At 39.6% G+C, this 26,661-nt stretch overlaps 1 protein-coding gene across 2 annotated transcripts in view; it reads left to right on the forward strand.

The window, feature by feature from the left end:
• The first annotated feature begins 15,411 nt into the window (after positions 1-15,411).
• Positions 15,412-26,661, forward strand: part of EED (embryonic ectoderm development) — a 30,194-nt gene continuing 18,944 nt past the window's right edge. Inside the window, exons 1-4 of one of the 2 annotated variants that reach the window (XM_060605424.3) lie at positions 15,412-16,137; positions 20,866-21,018; positions 23,301-23,393; positions 26,535-26,600. In XM_060605424.3, coding sequence (XP_060461407.1) covers positions 16,024-16,137; positions 20,866-21,018; positions 23,301-23,393; positions 26,535-26,600 — 426 coding nt within the window. In that variant the 5' untranslated portion in view covers positions 15,412-16,023. The remainder of the gene's footprint in view (positions 16,138-20,865; positions 21,019-23,300; positions 23,394-26,534; positions 26,601-26,661) is intronic. The other variant, XM_060605425.3, reaches the window with a different exon arrangement.

A 26,661-nucleotide genomic window follows, 5' to 3' on the forward strand; every position in this document is an offset into this window, starting at 1 on the left:
GTTAAGTGTCCAACTTCAACTCAGGTCACGATCTTGCGGTCCGTGAGTTCGAGCCCCGCGTCGGGCTCTGGGCTGATGGCTCAGAGCCTGGAACCTGCTTCTGATTCTGTGTCTCCCTCTCTCTCTGCCCCTCCCCCATTCATGCTCTGTCTCTCTCTGTCTCAAAAATAAATAAACATTAAAAAAAAAAAATTTTAAAGATTAGGCCCATTTTTCTCAGACACATTTTTAAATACATACATATCTTCAAACCAAAAAGCAGCAAGTAATTTTGTATAAAGTGTATTTGCATTAAGTACGTTTCTTTTCTTGCCATGGTTATATGGACCAATGGTGGATTCGTGTCAAGTTCAGTGAATCCAAGTGTAACCTGTTTTAGAGGTTGGTTTTTTTGTTGTTGTTTGTTTTTTTGTTTCCCTTTAAATGTCTCATGTTGTTTTGCGAAGTCTATGTAATTTATCTAATTATCCTTTCAACAGAAAAACGTCCCTGGTGTTGCCTTATGCCAACAAAAACAGTACTATCTGATCCAACAAACTAATGCTCCTGAGACATCATACAATAACAAACCAATATGAACAAGGGGAAAAGGAAAGCCAAATACTCACAAAGAAAATTAGACATACAGTTTTGCACTTCTGAGAGGCTAACCTCACATTTCTTTTAAACATCAGATCTCAGGACTGTTGTAGATGGTAGTGAATTTCTTAAGCTTGATTAACAATTTTTCAGACAATTTAAAGGTCACAAATGTTTAAAAAAAAAACACTCCTCTTTCTCTGGCTTTGACAGCTAAAGTTTTATTTCAGAATTGCACATTTATCTGTAATATTCCAGACACTGAGATAATGACAGTTAATTAACCTGGCAGTAATTGTAGTCTATTTTTCAGGGAATTAAGCACACACTATATCATGCACCAGACAAAACTTGGTCTTCAAACAGCAGTGCACTTAATGCTTGAAATGAAAATTAGATACAGAGGTGTTCTTTCAGGGAATGAATGAGAATTGGGCTATTTAAAATAAATTCATTTATCTGATTGCTTTTTAAATTAAAATAACCTTTTTTCTTAACCTCAAAGTAATATATGCTTATTACTATAAATACAGAGAAGCAGAGAGAAAGAAAGAAAGGATATACTCATGTCCATCCACCTAGAGATAAATACGTTGATGACACAGTGGGAGGCCATATGGTACAGAGTTGAAGAACTCCATTCCCACAGCTGGGCTGTGTACATTCAAACTTAACTCCACCACTTGCCACCTCTGTGTTGAGCTAGTAGCTTAATTTCTCCACCTCATCTTCCTCAACTGTAAAATAGAGGATCGAGGGTGTTACGAAGATTAAGTGAAATAAATCCTGCGATGTGCCTTGTATATAGCAAGCCTTTGATGAATGTTAATCATTAGTTCAACTTTCTAGATTCTCTTTGTCTTAGTGTGTTCGCATAGGGACGCTGCTGGTTTTGATTTACATTTGAAAAGGGCACTGGAAGTCTCAGAAGATAGTCACTCAGAATCACAATTATCTTTCTCTTTGTACTTTTTTTTTTTTTTAATTGTGTAAGTGGTGGGGCACCTGGGTGGCTCAGTCGGTTGAGCATCCCATTCTTGATTCCAGTCCAGGTCTTGATCCCAGGGCCATGGGATCCTGTCCCACATTGGGCTCCGTGCTGAGCATGGAGCTTGGTTAAGATTCTCTCTCTCTCCCTCTGCCCCTCTGCCCTGCTTGCACACACACACTCTCTCCCTAAAAATGTTTTTTTTTTTAATTGTATAAGGGGGAAATTGCATGTAAAATGATATTATTTTTAAAATCAAGGTTGGTAATTTTTAAAGCAAGAGCAAGGGGCGCCTGGGTGGCTCAGTTGGTTGAGCGTCCAGCTTCAGCTCAGGTCAGGATCTCACGGTCCGTGAGTTCGAGCCCTGCGTCGGGCTCTGGGCTGATGGCTCAGAGCCTGGAGCCTGCTTCCGATTCTGTGTCTCCTTCTCTCTCTGCCCCTCCCCCATTCATGCTCTGTCTCTCTCTGTCTCAAAAATAAATAAACATAAAAAAAAAATAAAGCAAGAGCAATCTTTTATTTCAAAAATCAAAATTAATTTATCATTTAACAATGATAAATAATGTAATGCAATGTTTCAAGCTCTTCCACACATATTGTCTTATTTAACACACACAACTCTTCTGAAAGAACAAGTCATTGGAATTATCTCCATTTTTTTTTTAATTTTTTTTTTTTTAACATTTATTTATTTTTGAGACAGAGAGAGACAGAGCATGAACGGGGGAGGGTCAGAGAGAGAGGAAGACACAGAATCTGAAATGGGCTCCAGGCTCTGAGCAGTCAGCACAGAGCCTGACGCAGGGCTCGAACTCACGGACCGCGAGATCGTGACCTGAGCCGAAGTCGGACGCTTAACCGACTGAGCCACCCAGGCGCCCCTATCTCCATTTTTTAAGCTAACTCTTCCCTTAGATTAATAATAGACCACTGTCATTTGCATTTGCCCTTGAAGACTCTATTTAGATTGGTGGAAAAATAAAATTACGTGTCTGTCTGCTCAATGCTAAAAGCTAAAAACTCTGCCTGCTTCTCCTCCTAAGCCCCCTATCTTAGAGATACCACCATCCAGGAAGTCAGCCAGACTATAAACCTGAGTCATGCTATGCCTGTCTCTCCACCCCTCACATTCCATGAATTACTGAGTCCTGTCAGTTATATTTCTTAAATATCTCCAGAAACAACTGCTTACTTTCCATCGATCTTCATCGGCACTGCCTTAGTTCCGGTCTGCAGTGTTGCAATAGCCTTGGAGCTTACCTCCCAGCCTCCAGTCTTACTCCCTGATATCTGCCAAAGAGAAAACTCTTTGGCCACTCATTATTTACAGACCAATGGCATAAGGCTTTTCACTATCTGGCCACTTCCAAACGAACAGGATGCCTATTTATAAACCGTATACCCAAGTATGAAAGTGATGCTGTGGAATATTCCTCTCTAGCGACTAAAATACAAATGTCCACTCTTCCGGGCACTTTTTTCCTGTTATCAAGAAAACCAGAAAGTTGAAGTAGCAATCATAAGGTAGTATGTAGTAAGCAAAAGCACTGTACAATCACAAGGGAAATTTCATGCAGGCAATAATTGATTCCAATAAATTTCCCCTTATCCACAGGAGAGTGTACCTTTCTAGTGTTTGGAACACAGCATTTGCATCCACTGGATTATTTCTGCCTCTCAGGCTTTATTAGGGAAACACTGACAAAAACTTGTTTTCCAGGCTAATTCCCACCTCTTCATGAAGGCTTCTCATATTTCCATCCAGTTAAAATTAGTTACTGCCCTACCTTTCCTATCATAGTACTGTATTCTGCGTTGAATATTTCTACTACAGGACTTGTTAGTATTGTTAGCACTAAAATGATTTAAGAAGATTGCTCTCTTCTAGAAATCTGCAAGAGTTAGTGATTAAAGGGACCAGCCCTTGGGTCAACCAGATCTGGGTTTGAATTCTGATTCTTTCACTTACTACTTGAGTAGCCTTTTCTAGTCCCTTAACCTCTCTGAGCTATAGTTGCCTTATCCATAAAATGTAGACAGTATGGTCCTACCTTCATAGAATTATTGAGAGGGGTATATGTCAAGCTACATGGAAAGCACTTTGCATAGTACTGGACACATGGAAAACACTCAATAAAGTAGATGTTACTGATCACCTTGGCATTCATTCAGTGTGGCAGTGAGGAATCCTATGTATAGGACAGGATCCATTCCTTACACAGCCTTGCTTTTATTCTTGTGGCTTCTCTACTTTGGAAAACAGGAATATTTTCTCTTTTAAAATGTTTTGTCCATCATTTAGTGAGCAGACCTTTTAAGGCAGTTAGAAATATTCATTTGGCTTACCTCTGTCTTCCCTTACCAGACTATAAGTTACCAGAGGAGAGGCATGATGTTTTAATTACTTCTGACTCTCCAGCACCTAGAAAAGGCCTGGCACACAGCAGGTGCTTAAAGAAAATGTTTACTGAGGGGCGCCTGAGTGGCTCAGTCGGTTGAGCCTCCAACATCGGCTCAGGTTATGATGTCAAGTTTCGAGTTGGAGCCCCGTGTGAGTTGAAGCCCCATGGGAGTTTGAGCTCTGAGGGAGTTTGAGCCCCCCACCAGGGTCACTGCTGTTAGCCTGGGTCCTGCTTCGGATCCTCTGTCCCCTCTCTCTGTCCCTCCCCCTGCTCCTGCTCTTTCTTTAAAAAAAAATTTTTTTTTTTTAAATAAAGAAATGTTTACTGAATGAAATGAATAGATAAATTTCTAGAAACTATTTATAAGACATTTCTGCTTTTATCATCTAGACCAGTGGTTCTCAAACTGTGGTTCCTGAATTGGCAGCGTGGGCATCACCTTGAGTTTGTTAGAAATGCACAGGGAGAGACCCCAACCCAACCTTATGTATCAGAGTCTCTGGGGATGGGACTCCATTGTGATTTAACAAACTATCCAGATGATACTTGTGTCTGTTACACTTTGAGAAGTGCTGATCTACACAGTATTTTTCTTTAAAAGTTAACACCATTTTATAAATCTCAAAAACATGCTGAGCACAAGAAACCGGAGACAAGAGAGCACAAACTGAATCATTCCATTTATATGAAGTTCTAGAATAGGCAAAACTACTCTAAGGTGAAAAAACCAGAATAGTGGTTGCCTGAGGTTCTGGGAGGTTTGAATAGAAAGAGGCATAAGGGAACTTTCTGAGGTATAGTGAAGTTCTATCTATGTCTTAATTGGATATGGATTATAGGAGTGTATGCCTAGGTCAAAATTCATCAAACTATATACTCAAGCTATTTACTAAAACTCATCAAACTCATACAGTGCACTGTATATAAGTGAAATACCAACAAAAAATTAAATAAAATAAAGTATTGCCATTTTAATTCCTTCTGTATAAGTCTTATCAGGAGGAGACTTTTTTTGCATAGCAATCTTAAGATGGTCTACAAGGTCTTGTGTGATCTGATCTCCTACCTACATTTCTAGACTTTACTGTTAACTCTGCTCCTGTCACTTTTTCAGTCTTTCACCAGCAATGACCTTTTAGTTCCTCAAAGTCATATAGTCCTATCCTGCCCTAGGGCCTTTGCACATGCTGCTACCACTCCCTAGAATGTGTCTCTTTCTTCCCTTTCACCTGTTTAACTCCCGTTCTTCTTTCAGTTCTCATTCTTCTGTCTGTTACTCAGAGAAACCTTCTCAAATGTCACTATATTATATGTGTCCATGGAACCTTTTGTAAGGCTGCTGTGTACACTCGTGCAGGTTGTTCATCTAAACAAGGGTTCTCAGCTGAGATGGTAGTAGATGAAATTTGTGCTCCACTCACAAAGACTTGCACATGGAGCAGGGCTATTTCAACCTGGAAAAAGGTCTGCCTTTTTCTAATTCATTAAAGGCATAGTTGCTTGCTAAGCTATGCCTACTCTGGGCTGTTTCCATCTAGGGGTACACCTTTTAAAAAATAGCACACAGATACTATATGAGTTAGCAACACCCCTCACCCTGTACTTCCTCTTCATAGTACTTACCACAGTTGTCATTTTACAATTTTTTGTGTGATTATTTGGTTAATTTTTGTTTCCCCCACTAGACAGTAAACTCTATGACAGTAGGAAAGTGTCTGGTTTTACTTATTATCAAGTATTCCCAATACCTAGAATAGTGACTGACACGTAGTGGGTAATTAGTAAATGTCTATTAAATGCATGAGACATTTTGGGGGCAGGGGGTTTAGATAATGTTTATTTTTCATTTTTCATTATATACTTATTTAAATTACAAAGTAATACAGGCTTATTATAAGAAATTCAAACAACAGAGAAGTGTATAAAGAAAAAAATGGGGCACCTGGGTGGCTCGGTCAGTTGAGCATCCAAATCTTGATTTCAGGTCATGATCTCAGGGTCCTGGATTGAGCCATTTTGGGCTCCACACTGAGTGTGGAGCCTGCTTGAGATCCTCTCTCTCCCTCTGCCCTTATCCCCCATTTGAGCTCTCTCTCTCTAAAAAGAATTTTTTTTAAAAAAAGAAAAAATTAAACTCTTTCCCCATCAGTTCCATTTTTCAGATACAACCACTGTTAATATTTGACATGCCTTCTTTAGATTTTCTTCTAAGCATATATAATCAAATTCATTCTTTTTTTTCCTTATGTTTTAAGTGAAAATGCAACCACACTCTACTCATTGTTCTGTGACTTGCTTTTTTCACATCTTCAGGAATAGTTGGATTTTTTTTAACATCATTTTTTAAACTGGAAAAACAGTAAAGTTATTTTTGTTTGGGCGAATAAAAATGCATCATTCAGGAGAGAACAAAATGCATGTGTGATCTGAATGGCCCAGTGAAGAGACACACAGGATAGCAACTTCCTATGTGTAGGTCACCATAATGGCCAATACAGTTGAGGACCCAGACATGCCCAGTCACCTCAGGAAATTGATGTGTCCTGTACTCCCTAAATCCTCAAACCCAAAGAAGGACTGCTAGAGCTCAGCCTGGGCTAAGAAGGCCCAGACACTGGGCTGCAGGCTGTCCCCCGAGAGATGACTTCCCTGTGCTGGGACAGTGGCCCAGAGGGCAGCTTCCATGGGGTCAAGCAGGACAAGGCCAAGGAAGGTTACCCCACTGCTATTTGGGAGGCTGCCTGATGCATGCCACCAACCACCCTTCCCCTTGGCTTGCTACAATCCCTCATGAAAAGCACCCAAGTTCCCCTTTTTTTTCCTCCTCTGGTTCTTTCGATTGTCATATTCATGGAGAAGGTCCTCTGAGGGGGGTCAGAAATGCTTCTGGAGCCTCATCAGAACACTGCAGGAAGGGACGGACCAGTATCCTTGCCCCTGAGTCCTGGAAAGAAGCCAAATAACAAATCTGTCACTGTGTCTGTCCTGCAAGGCAAGACAACATGTCTGGCTGGGGAGACCCATGCCCCAGGGACCCAGAGCAGAGCTGTGCCTGGCTTAGAAGAGCTACTTTTTTCCTACGGAGAGAACTTTAAGGAAACTGAGTGAGAAAGTAGAATCCCTTACTCTGGCAGATCACTGCACAATATTCAAAGCTGTCCCAGTAACTGTACCAAACAGCATACCCTGAGGTGGTGACTTGGGGCTTGGGGCTGCTTCCACAGGCTCCCTGTCCTCTAAGAACTTCTTTGAAACATTCAGTCATGATTATCCTTTTGGCTTTTCTTTTCTGAAAATAAAACCCACACATTATGTAGAAAACTGTAAAATGGCAGGAAGGTACCAAAAAAATGTCAATGACTCATAACCCCATTATCGTAAGATGGCTCCTGAGTATCTTCATGTATCTCTTCTGTTGTCTATGTGGTTGTGTACATATTGTTAACAGGATTAGGGCCCAAGTCTATACAGTGTTGTAATATGCTTCTTTCATTTTTCTAGGAAGCCATTTTCCTGTTTGTTCTTTATTTGTTTGCAGTGTGCTTTTTAAATGATGACATAAATAATATTAAACAATCCCATGTATTACTCCACATTTTGTACTAGGGGCATAACATATGTTATGAAGTAGGTATTACTATTACCTCACTGCAGAGATGAAATAACCAAGTCTTGGAGATGTTCAGTATTTGTTTGTTTTTTAAGTTTATTTATTTATTTTGAGAGACAGAGACAGCGCAAGTCGGGGAGGGGCAGAAATAGAGGGAGAGAGAGAGAATCCCAACCAGGCTCCAAGCTGCCAGTGCAGAGCCTGACATGGAGCTTGAACTCATGAAACTGTGAGATCATGACCTGAGCCAAAACCAAGAGTCGGTCACTTAACTGACTGAGCCAACCAGGCACCCCAGAGATGTTCAGTTTTGACTCCAGGTCCCATGGTCCTGCAGGCCCCACAAGGCAACCTGCCTCTTGGGCTCTTGCTCCCATCCACTCTCTTCTACAGCCTTCTTTAACCAACACTCCTAGCTCTGCTTTGCTCTGCTTTGTTTACCAGAGGCCTTTACTGCCCCCTTCAGGTAGCATCCCTGAAATGCAGGTGCTAGAGACAAAGGAGCCACATTCTGCTGGAAGAGCCAATGAGTGAGGACTGCACAAGACACCAGAGATGAGAAAACTAGTCTGAGGGTGAATTATCCTAGTTTCATGCCTGTATCGAATAATCCTTTTCTACTAAGAAGCTCACAGCATTTCATGCAGTTCTCTGCATAAGACACAGACCCATGAAAGCTAAAAAATTTGCCTCAAATCCTGCAGCAGCTCAGCAGGAGATGCATTTACCACTGCCTCAACAAACTTCTAGGTACTGGGATCCCTCTGTCATGGGCTGGGGCCCAGGCCACAGCTAAGGCAATTCATTTCACCTAGCCTCTGGGTATGTCACAGAGATTTAAAGATGGCCACCTCACCCTTGGGTAGTTATTCAGAAGTGGAAAACTCTGGGGGTGCCTGGGTGGTTCAGTTGGTTAAGCGTCCAACTATTGGTTTCAGCTCAGGACATGATCTCAAGGTCCATGAGTTCCAGCCCCATGTCGGGTTCTGTCCTGACAGTTTGGAGCCTGCTTCAGATTCTGTGTTGTCTCCTCTCTCTGCCCCTCCCCTGCTCCTGCTTTGTTTCTCTCTCTCTCTCTCTCTCTCTCTCTCAAAAATAAATGAACATTGAAAAAAAAAAAAGTGGAAAAACTCTGACCTCTGTCTAAGTCAGAGGTCAGCAGACTTTTTTAGTGAAAGACCAGTTGTCAAGTATTTCAGGCTTTGAGGTCCATATAGGTTCTGTCAGCTCTGCTGTTGTAACACAATAGAAGCCATAGATAATATGCAACAAGCATGGCTGTGTTCCAATAAAATTTTATTTACAAAAAAAAATGTTTATTTACAAACATTTGGTCTGCAAGTAGGGTTAAGAACGCAGAAGGGCCAGAGGCACCTGGGTGGCTCAGTTGGTTGAGCGTCTGACTTTGGCTCAGGTCATGATCTCACAGTTCTTGAGTTCAAGCCCTGCATTGGGCTCTGTGCTGACAGCTCAGAGGCTGGAGCCTGCTTCAGATTCTGTGTCTCCCTCTCTCTCTGCCCCTTCCCACTCATGCTCTGTCTCTCTGTCTCTCAAAAATGAATAAACATTAACAAAAAAAAAATTTTTTTAAGAACGTGGAAGGGCCAAAAAGAGAAAGGAGAGGGAGGGAAGGATCCCTTCAGAGGGCAAGTGGGGAAATCCCTCACCCTTTGGGGCAAGGGTGGTCCAGCTGGTTCTCTCTGGGGCTTCAGATCCTCACCGAGGAGTAACCTTGGCTGGAGGACATCAGTTCTCCAGGGAATACCACAATTGGTCCACCAAGGGAAGGTCTGGAGAAATTCCTGGAGAATCCGGGGAGAGCCAGCAAAATCTCCCCAACAAATGCAGGGTCCACCAAATGTGGGGCGACCCGGTTGGGTGGAGGCCAGTGGTGTAGAATGTGAAAGAATTCACCCAAGGCAGAACAAAGGAGATGGAAGTTTATTGAATACACTGCAAGGGAGCAGCGGGCAGGACAGCAAAGGAGAGACTGTCTGGCAGGGGGCAGTGGTGGGGGGCTCTAGTTAAGGGGGCAAGGTGAGGAGATATGGGAATGTATGGAATTTTCCTTTTTAACAAAGTTTTTATTTTAGAGAGAGAGCATGCACAAGCCAGGTAGAGGGCAGAAGGAGAAGGAGAGAGAGAGAGAATCTTAGGCAGGCTTCACGCTCAGCACGGAGCCCAACACAGGGCTTGATCCCAGGACCCTTGGAATCATGACCTGAGCAGAAATCAAGAATTAGGTGCTCGGCCAACTGACCCACCCAAGGTGCCCCAGAATTTTTCCTTTTTTGACACCTGTGCCTGGATGTAACTAACTCTTTGGTCAGCTAGGGCTTATGGATATTTTGAGGTAGGTCACCTAATGGGCCTGTTTGTATTCAGGCTGGTGGTTACTATGGGCCCTTCTACCATACTCAGGTTTCCATTGCTCAAGTCGGTTGTCTAAAAGCAGCCTCTACAGGCTGTACTTTTCCAACCTCTGCTTTTAGGGTTTAAGTCTGCCCTAAAAACACCTAGATTTAAATATTGGACAGATTATAATTTACATGCAAATCACTTAAGTTTTAGAGCATGAGCTCATTTCTGAGGGGTTGACCTGTTTTTCTTCAGTGGCATAGGAACACAACCCTTCAACGATTAATCTAAAATCTTGGGCAAGTGCAGAAAAATCAGAGGATGTTTTGCCTTATATTGTAGTTGCTCAGTATTAGTAACAGATGAAAGGGAAATATTTTACAGATCCATAACAACCAGAAAAGAGGATCAATCAGACTGAGGGAAAGAAAACATTAGGAGAATCAAAAAGTGTATGAGGAAGAAAAATGATATTAATATAACCAGGCAGCTACATTTGGCTTCAGTTAGCCAACTGACGCAATGGGCAGCTTATCCAAACCAGGAAACAAGAGAAGTTGACAGCTCTCATTGGTAAGGATAAGGCATCTCCTTTCAGAAAACTTTAATTGAAGCAAAGATATTAAGATCACATACATTTTGGAGAATGCCAGGTAAGCTGTTGATGAGAAGTTGAATTGCAGTCTAGGAATATCTCACATCTGGGGACATGCTCTGTGCTCCTCATTCCAACTTCCTACTTCCTTTGTTCACCTGCGAAGCTGGGATGATGAGGAAACAAAACGCCATCTACCTTCTGGATATGGGAGGAGAGCCCTGCTGTGTGCTGTTGGGCAAAGGTATGCAGAGGTGTTAGCAAACACCCCCCAAGAGAGAAGTGGGGTCCCCTCCCTCAGCTGGAGAGCTTCAAAAGAGGCAGGCTGGGAACAGAATTATACTGAGTCAAGATTCCAAGGATTAGAGTGGCAGGGCTGACAAGAATCCATGACTGATGCAGCACCAGCACCTTCTTGGGAAGAACCACTCTCAAAATGCAGGCAGAAAGTCTGCATGAGACATCTATATTTTTTTTTCAGTATTTATTTTTGAGAGAGCACAAGCGGGGGAGAGGCAGAGAGTGAGGGACAGAGGAACCAAAGTAGGCTGTGCTCTGACAGGCTGACAGCAGTGAGCCCAATGTGGGGCTTGAACTCATGAACTGCTTGATCATGACCTGAGCCAAAGTCGGATGCTCAACCAACTGAGCCACCCAGGTGCCCCTGCATGAGACTTTTAAAAAAATTTTTTTAAAATATTTATTTATTTTTGAGAGAGAGAGAGAGAATGAGTGGGAGAGGGGCAGAGAGAGAGGGAGACAGAATCCAAAGCAGGCTTCAGGATCTGAGCTGTCAGCACAGAGCCCGACACGGGGCTCAAACCCACGAACTGTAAGATCGTGACCTGAGCTAAAGTCAGTTGCTTTACTGACTGAACCACCCCAGGAGCCCCTGCATGAGATATTTTTTAATGCTGGAAGCATATTCGGCTTTTTGAAGGCAGGGACTGTGTCTTATTTTCCCTTTTTAGCCGCCCCCCCCCCCCCCCATATAATTACCTTAATGCTTTGCACATAAATGGCATTCAGTAAATTCCTCCTGATTGATTTTAAAATGTTCAAAGAAGCCATATGATGTTCTGTTCATAGAAAACTGGATCTGCAAGGCTATGATTACAGAGTGCATGAGTGATGATGAACAGCTGCTATTTATGAAGCAGAAGAGACAAAAAAATGTTGAATGAATGAGAAATAGACTTCAATTGAAATGGGAAGGATTTAATTTAGCTTTTGAAATTCATTTCCTGAGTTGAAGCTTACATGATACTATAAAACAATAGGAAGGGAGGCTGTAAAGTTTCTTTTCTTTATAAATAAATGATCTTTATAAGTTTTTCAAGATGGGTCAACCACTTATTTGAAGTCTAACGGGTATTTCTGTCTAGTGTTCCCCAAAGTCTAATATGAAATAGATTTTTTTTAAGTAGGGTTTTTGGTGTATAGGGGATAATTTTAAAGAAAAGTTACAAAGATAGTATTGAGACTTCCTGTATACCCTTCACTCGGTTTCCCTCATTTTTAACATTTATATTACCATGGCACATTTGTCAAAATTTAAAAAACTAAAATATGTCTGTAACCATTAACTAAACTCCAGACTTCATTTGGATTCCCTTGTTTCTCCAGTTATGTTTTCTTTCTGTCTCAAGTTAGGTAGCTTTCTTTGATAGTGTATAGAAGATTATGTGGTCTAAAGACCAAGCACCTGAGTAGAATTACATAAATCTAGAGCTGCCTGGGTTTATCACCTTGAGGCAAAAGTGCTTTGGCTTTCCAACCAATCAGACCTAAATATGATCCTTAGCTTTGCCATTTTGTTTAAAAAAAATTTTTTTTTAATATTTATTTATTTTTGAGAGAGAAAGAGCCCAAGTGGGGAAAGGGCAGAGAGAGAGAAACACACACACACACACACACACACACACACACACACACACACACAGAATTTGAAGCAGGCTCCAGGGTCTGAGCTGTCAGCACAGAGCCCAACACTGGGCCTGAAATCACAGACCTCAAGATCATGACCTGAGCCTTAGTCGGATGCTTAACCAATTGAGCCACTGGGGCACCCCAGCTTTGCCATGTTGAAGAGCTGTGTGTCTTTGGGCAAATTGTTTAATTACACTAAATCATAGTTTCCACATTTGTAAAACTGTGGGTGGTAAGACTTAAACTGTAATGGTTTCTGAAATCCCTCACAGTAATTTGGTGTTGAAAATTTATTAAATAGGTAATTAGTCTTTTGTGTTTATTAAATTAATGCCATAGAGATAGCACTCCAAATGAGACACCTATGATATTTTATATGTGTTAGATTAGTGACAAAGACTCTCCTCTTGACCAAATTGTAGTGTGGCTCCTCTGGGCCCTCTTCTCAATAGGCCTTATCCTTGGGTCCTGTCTTTGGTCTCCCTAGTCCAGTTGTAGCAAGAATCCTAAATCAGTTTAGAGAGAATCCCCACCCTTGATAGCTGATCAAATTCTTATTCCCCACTCTGGATATCTGATCATCCTGGCAAGTCAGTTTACAAAGAATCCTCCTACCCTGGATGTTTCCTCTAAGTTTCTGTCCATCCCCCACCCACAGGGGAGGAAACGTTCCCTCTACCCTCCTGGGTTGGATAGCTGAGTCTAGGAAATAAACTGACAACAGACAGATTAACAGGAGAAAAGGTATACATGTTTATTAACTTTTAATACAACACGCACAGGGCATCACAGGGGGAAAAAAGTGAATACCCCAAAAAGCAGTGAGATTTGAGTTTATACCATCTCCATAGGGGAAGGAGTTGGGAGATGTATGTCACACAGGGAAAAGTAAATGATTTTTTGGAAAGATGAATAGGTCATTAGAATATATGGGAGCTCTGATAGTTTGTGACAAAGTCTGTCTGGGTGTGGTGTGACTTCTAGTCTTTTCTGTGATAAGTCAGTCTTCTCTGGTTGATGAAACTCCTGGGGAGGGGATTTGTAACAGTTGAGCTCCTTTTGGAGGATCTGTCTTCAGGCAGATAAGAAGAGTTTAGAGGAAGCCTTTTTTTTTTCAAGTGCATTTAGCTCAAAATCACCAATATACCAAAGCAGCATATTGTGGATGGCAAGTCCTAAACTCCTTCAACTCCAACTCTGCTCCTTGATTATAAGTCCTCACTTGTCCTTGCTGTGTTTCAGAGTTGAGCCCTATCTCTTTCCTATTGCAACAGTCTTGACACCTATTACAATAATCCTGAATAAAGTTCACTACTATTTTAACAAGTGTCAAAATGATTTTTTAACATCAGTAATGAGCTTTAACTAATTTCCATTTATTATCCCTGACCCATAAAAAATTAAAATAATTAAAATATCCTTGCAAGTTGTAACAAAACTCTTTAAAAGTATTTTTGCTTTGTTACAGATAACATGCATGCTTAGAGGCATTTTCCTTCCATCTATGTCCTTTTTCAAATGTTCAGCAACTTTCTTCATTTTATGATCAGAATTTGACTCCCACTTCCCAGCTCCTACTGATCCCAGACACATAGAGTAATTTGGATTGGAAATGTTTTAGTTGATTAGTCTTTAATTGTAGAGCAAAGTTTCACAATCTTTTCAACAGACAGGGGAAGTTTGTCTCTGCCCATGAAAATGTCATACCAAAGCACATCTTACTTTCTCAGTGGCTGACTCCATACAAGTCACATCTCTTTCTCACCAATTGAGAAGTAATTAGTAGTGCCTGGAACATTAGAAGAATTCAGCAAATGACTGCAATTACTATTATTATTAAGACCTGAACTTTAATTTTTTTCAGCTTATTTTTCCTAAATCTTCACTGCAAAAACCTTATTCTGCCCTTTGCCTTACCTTACCTTCCTTTTTATCATTCTTAACTCCGTTCCCAAAAGGAAAAGTGACTTTGCAAGCTGCAGATAATGAAACTGATATTCTCTCTTAAGGAATCATGCAAAAATAATTCAAGTACACAAGAATTTTATGTATGGGGCACTCTATTCAGGTTATCCACTGGATGATGTAATGAGTTATAAGAGAGAAAAAATATGTATTATTAAGTAGGTGCTCAAGAAGTGTCAGGTCCCTTCCAATTTCCTCAGTTTTATGGATGAGGGCAATGAGGCCCAGAAAGAGAAGTAGTCACAACTAAGAGCTACCAAAAAGGGGGCTGAGGGTCTGGCTTTTATTTCTTGACCTGGCCCTCCTTTTCCTGATTTGATTACGTGACTTAATGAACCATCTAACAAATCCACAAGTTTCGCCAATGTATATGACACATGTCAAGAGCCCAGATATACTAACACTTGTTGGAAACAAACATTTTGGTCAAGTATACCAGTTATGTTGCCTTTCCCTAAAATTTTATCTGGTATGTCTCCAAATTTTGTCTGTTAAGTATCACAGCCTTATACATAGTTGGAGATAACTACTTATTTTCAGACCTTGACAATTTTTTTAACAGTTAAAAAGAGCCCTTTAGGCTATAACTCATTGGAGTCTAAAATCATAATTACAGGATATTCCTAAATTAAACGATACCCAATGTTGGCACCAATTGGGTGAGAAGAATCACTGATTGAAATAAATATTCATCATATTAAATATTCATCAAGACTTTAGGACGCATCCAGATACTATGACTTCGTCGTTCTTCGAAATCCATCCCGGACTATAGCAACCCGGTGGAAGACTACCTGGTTCAGCAAACAAGCTTTCGAAGAGGAGGGGCCCGAGTAGGCGGGTCTGGACAACCCAGCGCGAGAATACGCCCCAGCGCATGCGCACCTCTTACCGGGTAACTTCCATTTGTTAGATGGGGGAGACAAGTGAGAGGCACTCTACAGTTTTCCAACTCCTAATGACAACCAAAAGCTAGAGCTTCAACAGTTCCATGAATAACGTGAAAGAGTTGTCCTCCGAACTCAAGATTAAGGACGCTTGGCATATGCCGCTAAAGCAAGAGGTGACTTCTCGTATCTTCCCCCATCCCCTGGAACATTGGTGGTCTAGTCCATTCCACAGACTTTCGAGTCCTTGCAGCGGGTCGGGGATCGAAGGATTGGGCCGATTGCGGCTGAAACGTCTTTGGAAGGAGGAAGGGGGTGAGGGGGCATCCCTTTGAGTTCCGCTCCTCCTTTTTCGAGGCGGCAGTAGGGAAAGGACGTACGAAATACTGCTCTCGAAAGCTAACGGATCTTCACCTCTCCGTGCAAACTGCCGGGAGGGCGGCGGGAAAAGGGCAAGACGGGAGCAGGGAAAGGGAAAGAGCCAGGAAGCTGCGCGGGAGGGCGCGCACGCGCGCCCCTTTTTCAGCAGTGTGGCGGGGTCGCACGCACGCCCGCCTCGGCGGCTGGGCGCGGTTTGCGACAGTGGGGGGAGCGGTGGAGGTGGCGGCGGCAGTGGCAACTTTGCGGCAGGCTCCGGCCGGGCTTGCTTGACGGCGGTGTGGCGGAGGCCCCGCCCTAGGCGGCAGGAACCTGGAGGGAGGCGGAGGAATATGTCCGAGAGGGAAGTGTCGACAGCGCCGGCGGGAACAGACATGCCTGCGGCCAAGAAGCAGAAGCTGAGCAGCGACGAGAACAGCAACCCCGACCTCTCTGGAGACGAGAATGTGAGTGCAGCCCAGAGCAGTGTGGACGGAACTCTGGAATGAAAGTTTTAAATTCTTTTTAAACTGTCGGTGCGGGGGCGGGCGGGCTGCTTTGGCGGGGGGGGGGGAGGGAGAGGTGTCACCCGCAGGAAAACGCGGGCGTGGAGGAGAAAATCGAACTTGTCTCTATGGGGATTTTGAGCAGGGGCCGAGAGCAAACAGAAACTTGGCGAAGGAGAGTGGTTTAAGAGAGCGTGGTGGGAGGAGGGTCTGAAGGGGTCTGCTCTGAGATCCTTTTGCGTGGTTGTTGGGCAGTGTTTGGGCCTTTGGGAGATTTGGGGAGAGTGCAGATCTGAGATTCCAGTAGTTTAAAAGGCAAGTTAGAGTTTTTTCTGAGAAAGTTGGAAGGAGGAGCCAGAGTGTGTTAGTGACTTTTTAAGAGGAGTTTGGGGATTGTGTCACTTTTTTGACCTTTACATGCTGTTCAGGATGGGAAGAGTAGATAGATCTTCGTTTTAAGGGATATGGGTGACTCTTCTAAAGGTGGGGTTTTATGTCTACTTCTGTCTTTTGGATGGGAATGGGGTGTGCCTGACAGGCGGCTTTTCTTCCGGAGGAGCGGAATTGAGAGGGTCGTCTTCTGAGTCGGAGAGGGAAATCACCGTTGAAGTACTAAGAGTCGATTACTGTTCTGAAAATTTTTACTAAAATAAAGGGGATGACCTGGAAGATTTTAGGTAACAGTGGTAAAGGCAGATGTTTTTAGGTGTGGGCCAGTGGCTTCGCAAGTGTAAGGTATTTTGGAATCAGACTTTTTTTTTAAGCTCTGAAATGGATCTCCATAATCATCTAGTGTTAGGTAAGTCGCCAGTAATAACTAAAGTGACATTAATTTTAAGTTTATATCCAATACGATCAGCAAAATGTCTTGACAGTTCAAAGGTATTACTGCACAGTGTGAACCTTCTTTTCATAATATATGGCAATAGAATCTGAATATGTTTTTTAAATCTTTAAAGTGTTATAGGAGCGTGATGTAAATTCTTCATTTTCTCGTCCTTTTGGCTAGTTTTAGGAATAAACGCTATGATACACACCCCGTTCCTAAATTCTACATCATTACATCACCGACTGAAGGATATGTATGGCATGGGGTCATTACCGAAAGTTTCACTCGAGATGGGAAAGAATATTTTTGCAGATAGAAGAAAGATGTTTGGGGAATTGTTAGTTCCAACTTAAAGTTTCTAGAAATTTTAGGTGTTGAATGTTACCTCAAATCTTTTTCCTGTTTGTGCTTCTCAGTCTTATATATTACTTTCTAACATTGTTGACCTTCTTCATTCTAGTCCTTGGAACCTGTTTTATTTCTGCTTTTTAAAAAGTGTTTTCTGGGCAGATTAGGTTAGGAGTACAGATTGGATCCACATGTTAAGTTAAAATTTCCAAATCTACTCCTTACTGGGTGCTTGACCCTGAGCAAGGTACTTGGTCTGGTTTCATCAGTTTCTTAGAAATAATGGCCTTTACCTCGAGTATTTGTGAGGGCTAAAAGAGATAATACAGGTAAAGTGATGAAAAGAGTGCCTGCCCCAGAAGTACTATACAAGTGTTAGTTACTGTGAAGACTTAATGCTTCTGGCCCTTGCGCATACTAATCAAGCAGAACTGTAATGAAAATGCCAATAATCTAGACTGAGGAAAACTTCAGGGAACAAAATAAATTGCATGTTTTTGTTTTTGTTTTTGTTTTGTTTTTGGTAGACCCTTAAGGAGGATATATTCTTTGCATTCTAAAGCTGCTTAGAACCAAACAATGGAGTAAGCCTTTGTTTTGGTTCCCTGATTTGGGTAGGGACTTTAAACCTTTTTTGTGCGTTGGAACACTTCAATGAATCCTGGGTGGTCTTCTCAGAACAACATTTTAAATGTATAAAATACAATATATAAGATTATGAACAAAATAATAAAATTATGAAATACCTTAAAAATATTTTCAAAACAAATTTAAGATTTTTTTCATAAATTAAGTCCTTTAATATAAAGTGTTTAAAGAAAGTGCTTCTTTATTAGCAGCACATTAAGTAACTAAATCTGGAAAGGTGTCTGGTAGTAATGATGGGCATAGGCAATTTTTTGATATCTGCAACTACTAGCATATGATATAAAAATACTTGATTTCCACTGATGAGAAAGTCACAGCTACAGCAGTATGTTACCTTCATTTAATAGAAGAAAGTGCTAAATTTCAGTTAAAGATGGTGAACATTAAGCGGGTTTGTTTTGCCATTTAGGTTCAGACACCCTCTGAATTCCACCCAAGGACCTCAGATGTAGGACATAAGTTAGGACGAAGCAATAAGGAAAAGCAGTAGAGAACTCTGTAGAAAAATTAGTTCAGAAAAAGCTAACGGGGCAGTGGTCTTAACTCTTTGGAAACCAAATAGCGAAGAGAAGGCCAAAAGGAAGTGAGGAAAGAATGTGGTGTTTTTGAGTTGGAGTTAAGGTAACCTGAGCAAATACTACTGTGAATGTGAATCAGAGAATTGAAAGGACATATTTTAAGTTTAAATATATATGTATATGCCATTTTATTGAATTTTTAAAGGTCTTAGGACTGCAGAGTATGTAACTTTTAGAAGAGTACTAATGGTTGCCTAGCAGAGGGCTAAATCTGGAGACTTATCCTTTGCTTAAGCAACCTGTGGCAAGATTAAGGGACAAATTACTATCCCTGTTTTCTTGTTGGGCAAATGAAGATGGTAGTGCCATATCATCATTCTGTACTTTGAGGAGGGGCCAAAGTGGAAATCACCCTATACACAGATACTCAGCAAAGGTTTGATTTTAATTTAAAGATAAAATTAAAGCATTGCGACTTGCATTTCCATTTGATTCCTTTGTGATTTTCCTTTGGAAGGAGGTGGGTAAGTTAAGTGGTCAGTTAAAAAAAACAAAACAGGGTTTTGTGTGGTTTCTTGATTAGCGGTTGAAATTCGGGCCAGAATGTAAAGAAGCTGGTGAATAAATGTCAGTTTTATTATTTCATTTCTCCAGTGTTAAAAGACAATTTCCATAAAAACGGTAAGTGAAACATAATTTTCATTTTACTCATGTGAGAGAACTGGGCAAGTGTAAGTCAGACAGTATACATTAAAGGAATGTAGAGGTGAAATTGGAAATGGAGACAAAAGTTTTTTTCCAGAGTAGAAGGGAAGATATTTTGAGCCTTTACCTTTGGAGACAGAATTTACAGGAGTGTAAGTTAGTTACCCACAATATAAAATGAGTTGTGAGGTTTAAAGGCAATGAAGAGGGCTAGAATATGATAACCTGGAAAGGTGCTATAGATAATGCATAGTTTTCCACTGAAAGACGGTTACTTTCTGCACTAGATGTTAACTCTGAAACTGTGAAGAGGGGGAGAAATAGAGATATAAACCATGATTTCAGCCTGGGAACTGAACTTAAAAGTTTACATTTTTTATCTGATTATATTTACATTAAAATTAAAATTCCAAATATTGAGCACCTATTATGTACCATCTATCTAGTCTTTTCATCCAATTCAGTATATTCCAGAATAATTAGTGTATTTTTTAAAAAGGTAGGAACCATTTGAAGTTTTGAAGACTACCCCCAAGAACAATTGTATAAAACCATACTGTTTTTAGGTGAGTTTGTATGGTATTAATTTTTTATATGCTTTTTGACACTCCAGTTAATTTTTACCCTTTTGTAAATGTAACACCAGGTTTAGGAAGCAATCATTTAGAAATAGCCCCTAAGGCAGTGTTTCCTAGACTTGTTCTAATAGATGTTAACAGGCATTCTGCAAAAACAGCCTTTCTATGGAATGAATTTAGGAGCTGTTGCCCTAAGGCAATAGGTTTAAATAAATCTCTTTATTCCAAAGAACATACTGGAATATGTAATCAAAGGAGGTAGTTAAATCTTAGATTAGAGGGCCATGAATGTATTTTGTGCACTGGAGATAGGGTATAAATTAAGTGAATTTTCATGGTTTCCTGCAGTCATTTCTACATTCGGAATGATTTTACTTTAATTATAGAGTTTCTGGAGTTCTATAAAAGTATCATTATTACATAAGCGCTGTGAGGCAAATGTCACTTGTAAATAGCACAGAATATGTAGGATTTTATAAAGATTCTAAATGGTTTGTGTTATAATTAAGCGGAATTTGAATAACAGGATTTTCAAAAACTACATCTAAGATAAGAGGCATCAATACTCCATCATCCTCAAAGGGCTACCAACCCCCGTGCTGCAAACAGAGCAGCGGTCAAATAAATTATGAAGACATGTAACATGTAGTTCAGTCAGATTTAGGAGTCACAGCTTGTTTTGAATCCCAGCAACCCTAGTAGCAAGAGACCTCTTAGGATCTCTAAACAACACTTTCTTATCTAACAGTACCTTCTGTGAAGAGCTGTAAAGATGAAATGAGCCAGTGTATTAAGGTGGCTGGCACAGACCAATGCTTTGTTATTTAAAGGCAGTATTATTCTCATTATTCTGATTAGCTTTTTTGTTTAGATTGTTGCTGAAATCCACAAATCCTAAAGTGTAGCTAGTTTCCTTTATATCCTTATTTGGAGACAGGAATAAATTTTTGCATTTCTTACAGAATTTATTAATCACTGCTTTTAGGTCATTGAGCAGCTACCCTGTGATTTGCTGCTGCAGTATTGCTGTTTCACGTAATTTTTCCCAATTTACTGCTTACAGGATGATGCTGTCAGTATAGAAAGTGGTACAAACACTGAACGCCCTGATACACCTACAAATACACCAAATGCTCCTGGAAGGAAAAGTTGGGGGAAGGGAAAATGGAAGTCAAAGAAATGCAAATATTCTTTCAAGTGTGTAAATAGTCTCAAGGTATGTGCTGAAAGACAGATCCTGTGGACTGAATGCTAGGCTTCAGAATTATTTCTCAGTGATAAACATTTTATGCTCAAGGTACTTTGTCAAGTTTAAAATTAGAGTGCTGTGAAGGGTGTTGTTTTTTTTTTTAGCATAGACCACATAGTTATTACAGTCCATTTGTTTAACTTTTTTTGTTTTGTTTTAATTTAAATGGGTAATACCTAGTACTGCATACAGGGTTTTCTTTATTGTTTGTATTAAGATAAAAGATTTTGGGATATGTTATTCTTCACATTTTGTTAAAACTTTAAAAACATAAAGCCATTTCCTGATACCTGTTACTAAAAAGAACTGAATGTGACCCATTAACTTTCAGCACAAATTGAAACATGTTTTTCTGCAGGTTTTAAATATTTAATTCTTATCATTTGTCTTATTTGAAATTGTTTTCAAAGGAAAATGTGTAAATTAACTTTTTTGAACATTCAGTATTTGGGGAAAACAAGGTTTTGGAGTTATTTAAATTGCTGCTTCCTCAAAAGCATTTTTAGTTATAAAAAGGATTGATATTTATTTAAAATGTTTTCCTTTACATATTATTCTTTTTCTCTTTTTTAAATTTGGGAGTATTTTTCCTACGCTGACAAAAATATACATTGTATTATCTTTTACGTATGTAAGTTAGAATCTTTCTAAATATAAGAATATATTTTTAGGTAAAGTATTGGGAAAGCATAAGAAGTTATGTCTCTAGGGAAATTATTTTCTTGTCAGTGTAGCAATATACATGGCTCAGTGCGTCAAATTATATTCTCTTAGAAGGAGAGAAATTAATATACTTTTTAAAAAAGCAAAGTGTCCATTAATAGTTTTGTGTTAATATTTAATTATCTTAACCCATTTTTAGATAATATATCTGGAAGATGTTGGTTTTGACTGTTTAAATAATTTGATTAAATATTTCAGAAGCCTAAAGCTGTGGCTTTTCAAAGGATGAGAAATGAAAGTTGTTAACACTTTAAAAGCGAGTGTGAAAGTTAACGTTCAGTGCCAGGAGATTGCCAGTAAAATTCTAAGGCTGAAAAATAATTTTTGTGAACAAAAGTGAATACTGTTGACCCTTGAACAACTTAGAGATTGGGATGCTGTCACCCCTGCCCCCGTGCAGTTGAGAATCCAAGTTTAACTTTTGACTCCCCAAAAACCTAACCACTAATAATCCCTTGCTGACCAGAAGCCAATAACATACTTCACCAATAACATTGGTTATTGGTTAATCTTACCAATAACATAAAGTCGATTAACATGTATTTTGTATGTTACATGCTGCATTCTTACAGTAAAATAAGCTAGAGAAAAGAAAATGTTACTAAGAAAATCACAAGGGGGGGCACCTGGGTGGCTCAGTTGGTTAAGCGTCCGACTTCGGCTCAGGTCAAGATCTCGCTGTTCATGAGCTCAAGCCCCACTTGACGAGCCCCAGACAGTTCACGAGTCTGAGCTGTCAGCACAGAGCCTGGAGCCTACTTCTGATTTTGTCTCTCCCTCTCTGCCCCTCCCTGTCTTGTGCTTTGTCTCTCTCTCTCTCAAAAATAAATTAAAACATTAAAAATACATAAAATAAAAATAAAATCTTAAAAAAAAAGAAAATCACAAGGAAGAGAAAATACGTTTACAGTACTGTAATTATCCAAAAAATCCGTGTTTAAGTGGACCTGTGTTGTTCAAGGGTTAACCGTATGTTTTTTGTGCACCTCCTTATAGCTTCCTAGTAACTGAAGTTACAGTCTATTGTCACCCCTGGTCCCCAGTGTTCCAGTATTCTTGTTCATGATAAAACTCCATGGGATATTTTTCTTTTAGGACCCAAAATCAAGATTATTTAAAGTTGTTTCTATAGGAATAATAGAAAGTAATGATTTGAATGGAGTTTGATATGCTTTGCTTTACAAGGGAAAAATTAAACCTAATAAAGTTTAGTGAGTGTTAGAGAAGCTATATTAACTCTTAGTGTATTTGTTCATCTCCTATTTCAGAAACATAAATTACCTCCTAAGAGATTAAATGCATCTACAATAATTAAACCAGTTTAATTTTGATTCAGAAGAATATGATTGAGTTTAAGTAAATAGAAGGCAAATCGTATTAATTCATAGTTGAATGCTTGTTACCTGACCTCTGACTTAAATAGTAGCCTACATTTTTGGAGGGGGGAGGGGTTATAAGGGAAAACGGTCAGTTCACCATTCTTTTGTTTCTAAATTATAGTAATTTTTCTTATGATTATTTTACAGGAAGATCATAATCAACCATTGTTTGGAGTACAATTTAACTGGCACAGTAAAGAAGGAGATCCGTTAGTGTTTGCAACTGTAGGAAGCAACAGAGTGAGTGTTCAGGGGTCTGCTTGGCATTTGACTTGATTATTAGACTCTGGTGTTATTATAATATTAAAGTGTGATGATTTTGAAGTAAATTTGGCATAGCTGGTTTGATGGTATTTATGTAAAAGCAAAGCGTTTTAGTGATTGTCAAAACTAGCTAAAATTGTTAAAACTAGTATTCATGACTGAAAATCCATCTTTATTTCATGTATTCCCAATTGTTCATGAAACAGGTTTCTGTTTATATTTTGTCTTCATAAATATTTTGTTTTGCATGGCTGAAAGAATTGACTTCTGTTTTTGGAAGTGATTTAACTAGTTTATCATTTAAGATACAAAGTCTGTAGTTTCCTTTTTTTAATATTTTTTTTAATGTTTACTTATTTTTGAGAGAGAGAGAGAGAGAGAGAGAGAGACAGACAGTGCAAGCGGGAGAGGGGCAGAGAGAGAGGGAGACAGAACCTGAAGCAGGCTCCAGGCTTTGAGCTGTCAGCACAGAGCTCAACAGGGGTTCGAACTGACGAACCATGAGATCATAACCTGAGCTGAAGTTGCAGGCTGGAGGCTTAACTGACTGAGCCACCCAGATGCCCCCATGGTCTGTAGTTTCTTAAAAATAAACTTAATTAGTGGCTCTCTGTAAACACAAAGCATATATCCAGTAGATTTGTATAATAGTTATTCAAAGTATTTTAAGGATTTTCAATAAACATCTGTGTTAGATTTGTTTTTATTTGAGGAAGCCAAAAGTATCTTGAACTAAAAGAAGTGTATGGAAGAAGCATGCTGGCACATTTTAACAGAAACCATTATTTAACTTTTCAGTTAGACCAGGGATTCAACTGGTGGATAGCAATTTATTATTCTATTTAACTCTAAATAAATGGAGAACAGGAAGATTCCTTAGTGCTTTCCAGGGAGTCTCTGGAGTTATTTATTAAATTGAAATCACCTCAAGGAAAAATTGTCCTCTTAACTTTGTATTAGCTAACATTCTGGGTATCCATTAATACTGTACTAGCAGTTATGAGGAATAATGTAGAAATTTATTGTTGTGTTTGGAAAAAGAAAAATGGAGGAAATAGACGAATTGGATATAGGTTGATAACAAATATAAGTCACTTCCTCTGCCTTTAGCCCAAGAGGTGAAGAGGAGTGAATCAGAGAGATGTTTTATACTTTGTTACTTTGAGTAAAAAAAATGTTATGGTTCTTTAGTAATTGTGCTAAGCTTCTTAGGCAATAAAAGAACATGATTTAATGCACACTGTTTTCTGTATTTGTTTTTTGTTAGCGTTGGTATTCTGTTCTCAAAGTTAACTTTATAACCAGGGACTGTCATCTCCATATTTTTCAAATGTCAGCATATTTCCAAATCACAGGAACACATATGCATCTATTCTGGGCTAGATCATTTTTTTCTAGATACCTATTTTCTAAAAAGTAAAATTTGACTTTAGGTATTTCCTGGAAAACTTCCTTTAAGGAAGGTCTAATTACATTTAAGGCTCTGGTGCTTTACTAGGTTGTTGAAATTCTGAAAATTTGAAACTCGGCTACTACAGTTGATAACATGGGACAGCAGGGGTTTTTTTGGTGTTTAGCCAAATGTAGTTTGTGATATGTAGCCTGCCTATAGTTGTCTGGTTCCTAAGTTCTTTGAAAAAAAAAAAATTTGTGGGGAAAGTGATGTGGTTTCAAGAAAAGATTAAGGTTATTTTTCCTAGTTGGGAGCATACTGCATTGATTAGTTTGAATCTACTTTAAGTAAGACATCACTGTAAACCTAAGATTATACTTCACTAACTTGGCCATGATAATATGAGAATTAGTATAATTTGTGCTCCAGTATGCTATTTTAAATATTCCATGCATTCTAACAAAAAGTATCCCTGTTATCATTTAAAATGACATTGAAGGGAGTGCACCTGGGTGGCTCAGTTTCTTGAGCTCTGCACTGACAGCATGGGAGCCTGCTTGGGATTTTGTCTCTCCCTCTCTTTCAGCCCCTCTCCCACTCACAATTAATCTCTCTCTCACTCAAAATAAACACTTAAAAAAATGACATTGAAGGCCATTACATAGTATATTGAATTATAAAAAGTTCTGTTTGGACTTCTTTTAAAAAAAAATTATCTTCTGGGATATAACCTAGTTTAGCAGTCATATAAGGAATTTTTTTTAGACTATTAATGTAGAGCTTTTATTAACTTAGTAGTGATAGGTGATTTATAGAGTTACTATATTTTAAAAAAATTTTTTAACGTTTATTTATTTTTGGGAGAGTGCGCACGTGTGTGCACACTGGAGAGGGGCAGAGAGAGAGAGACGCAGAATTGAAAGCAGGCTCCAGGCTCTGAGCTGTCAGCACAGAGCCCAACGCAGGGACCACAAGATCATGACCTGAGCTGAAGCTGGACGCTTGACTGACTGACCCACCAAGGCGCCGCTAGTTCTTATTTCTATTGAAATTATTAAGTTACTGCTAACACAACTATAAACTATAAAAAATGGAAAGAAATTTATTACAGTTAAATTGTATATTATACAGATAGTATTAATTTTAGAATATGTGGCAAATAAAAAGGACTCCCATACATCAGAAAGTTAGGGGCCCCTGGATGGCTCAGTTGGTTAAGTGTCTGACTTGGGCTCAGGTCATGATCTCAACAGTGGGGGATCCGAGCCTCGTATCAGACTCCCAGCTGTCAGCACGGAGCCCACCTTGGATCTTCTGTCTACCCCTCCCTACTTGTGCTCTCACTTTCTCTCTCTCTCAAAAATAAGTAAAAGATATTTTTAACTTTTTTTTTTAATGTTTACTTATTTTTGACAGAGAGAAAGACAGCATGAGTGGGGGAGGGGAAGAGAGAGAGGGAGACACAGAATCAAGCAGGCTCCACGCTCTGAGCTGTCAGCACAGAGCCTGGTGTGGGGCTCGAACTTGTGAACCGTGAGATCGTGACCTGAACCCAAAGTAAGACACTTAACAAACAGTCGCACAGGCGCCCCTAAAGAAGCTATTTTAAAGCAATAGTTTCTATAGTGTCTCTAAGACACATTTGTGACTAAGATGTTTCACAGGTGAAGAGAGTATGTTTTTGTATTTGAAATGAAATTTTACCGTATTTTTGTTCTTATTAGGTTACCTTATATGAATGTCACTCACAAGGAGAAATCCGGTTGTTGCAATCTTATGTGGATGCTGATGTATCCTTTCCTGGGTTTTTAATATCTTTGGCTAAAGAAATTTCAATAAGTACACCAAAAC

Source organism: Panthera onca, chromosome D1, assembly GCF_046562875.1.
Source record: "Panthera onca isolate mPanOnc1 chromosome D1, mPanOnc1 haplotype 2, whole genome shotgun sequence".
NCBI classification, from domain to species: domain Eukaryota; kingdom Metazoa; phylum Chordata; class Mammalia; order Carnivora; family Felidae; genus Panthera; species Panthera onca.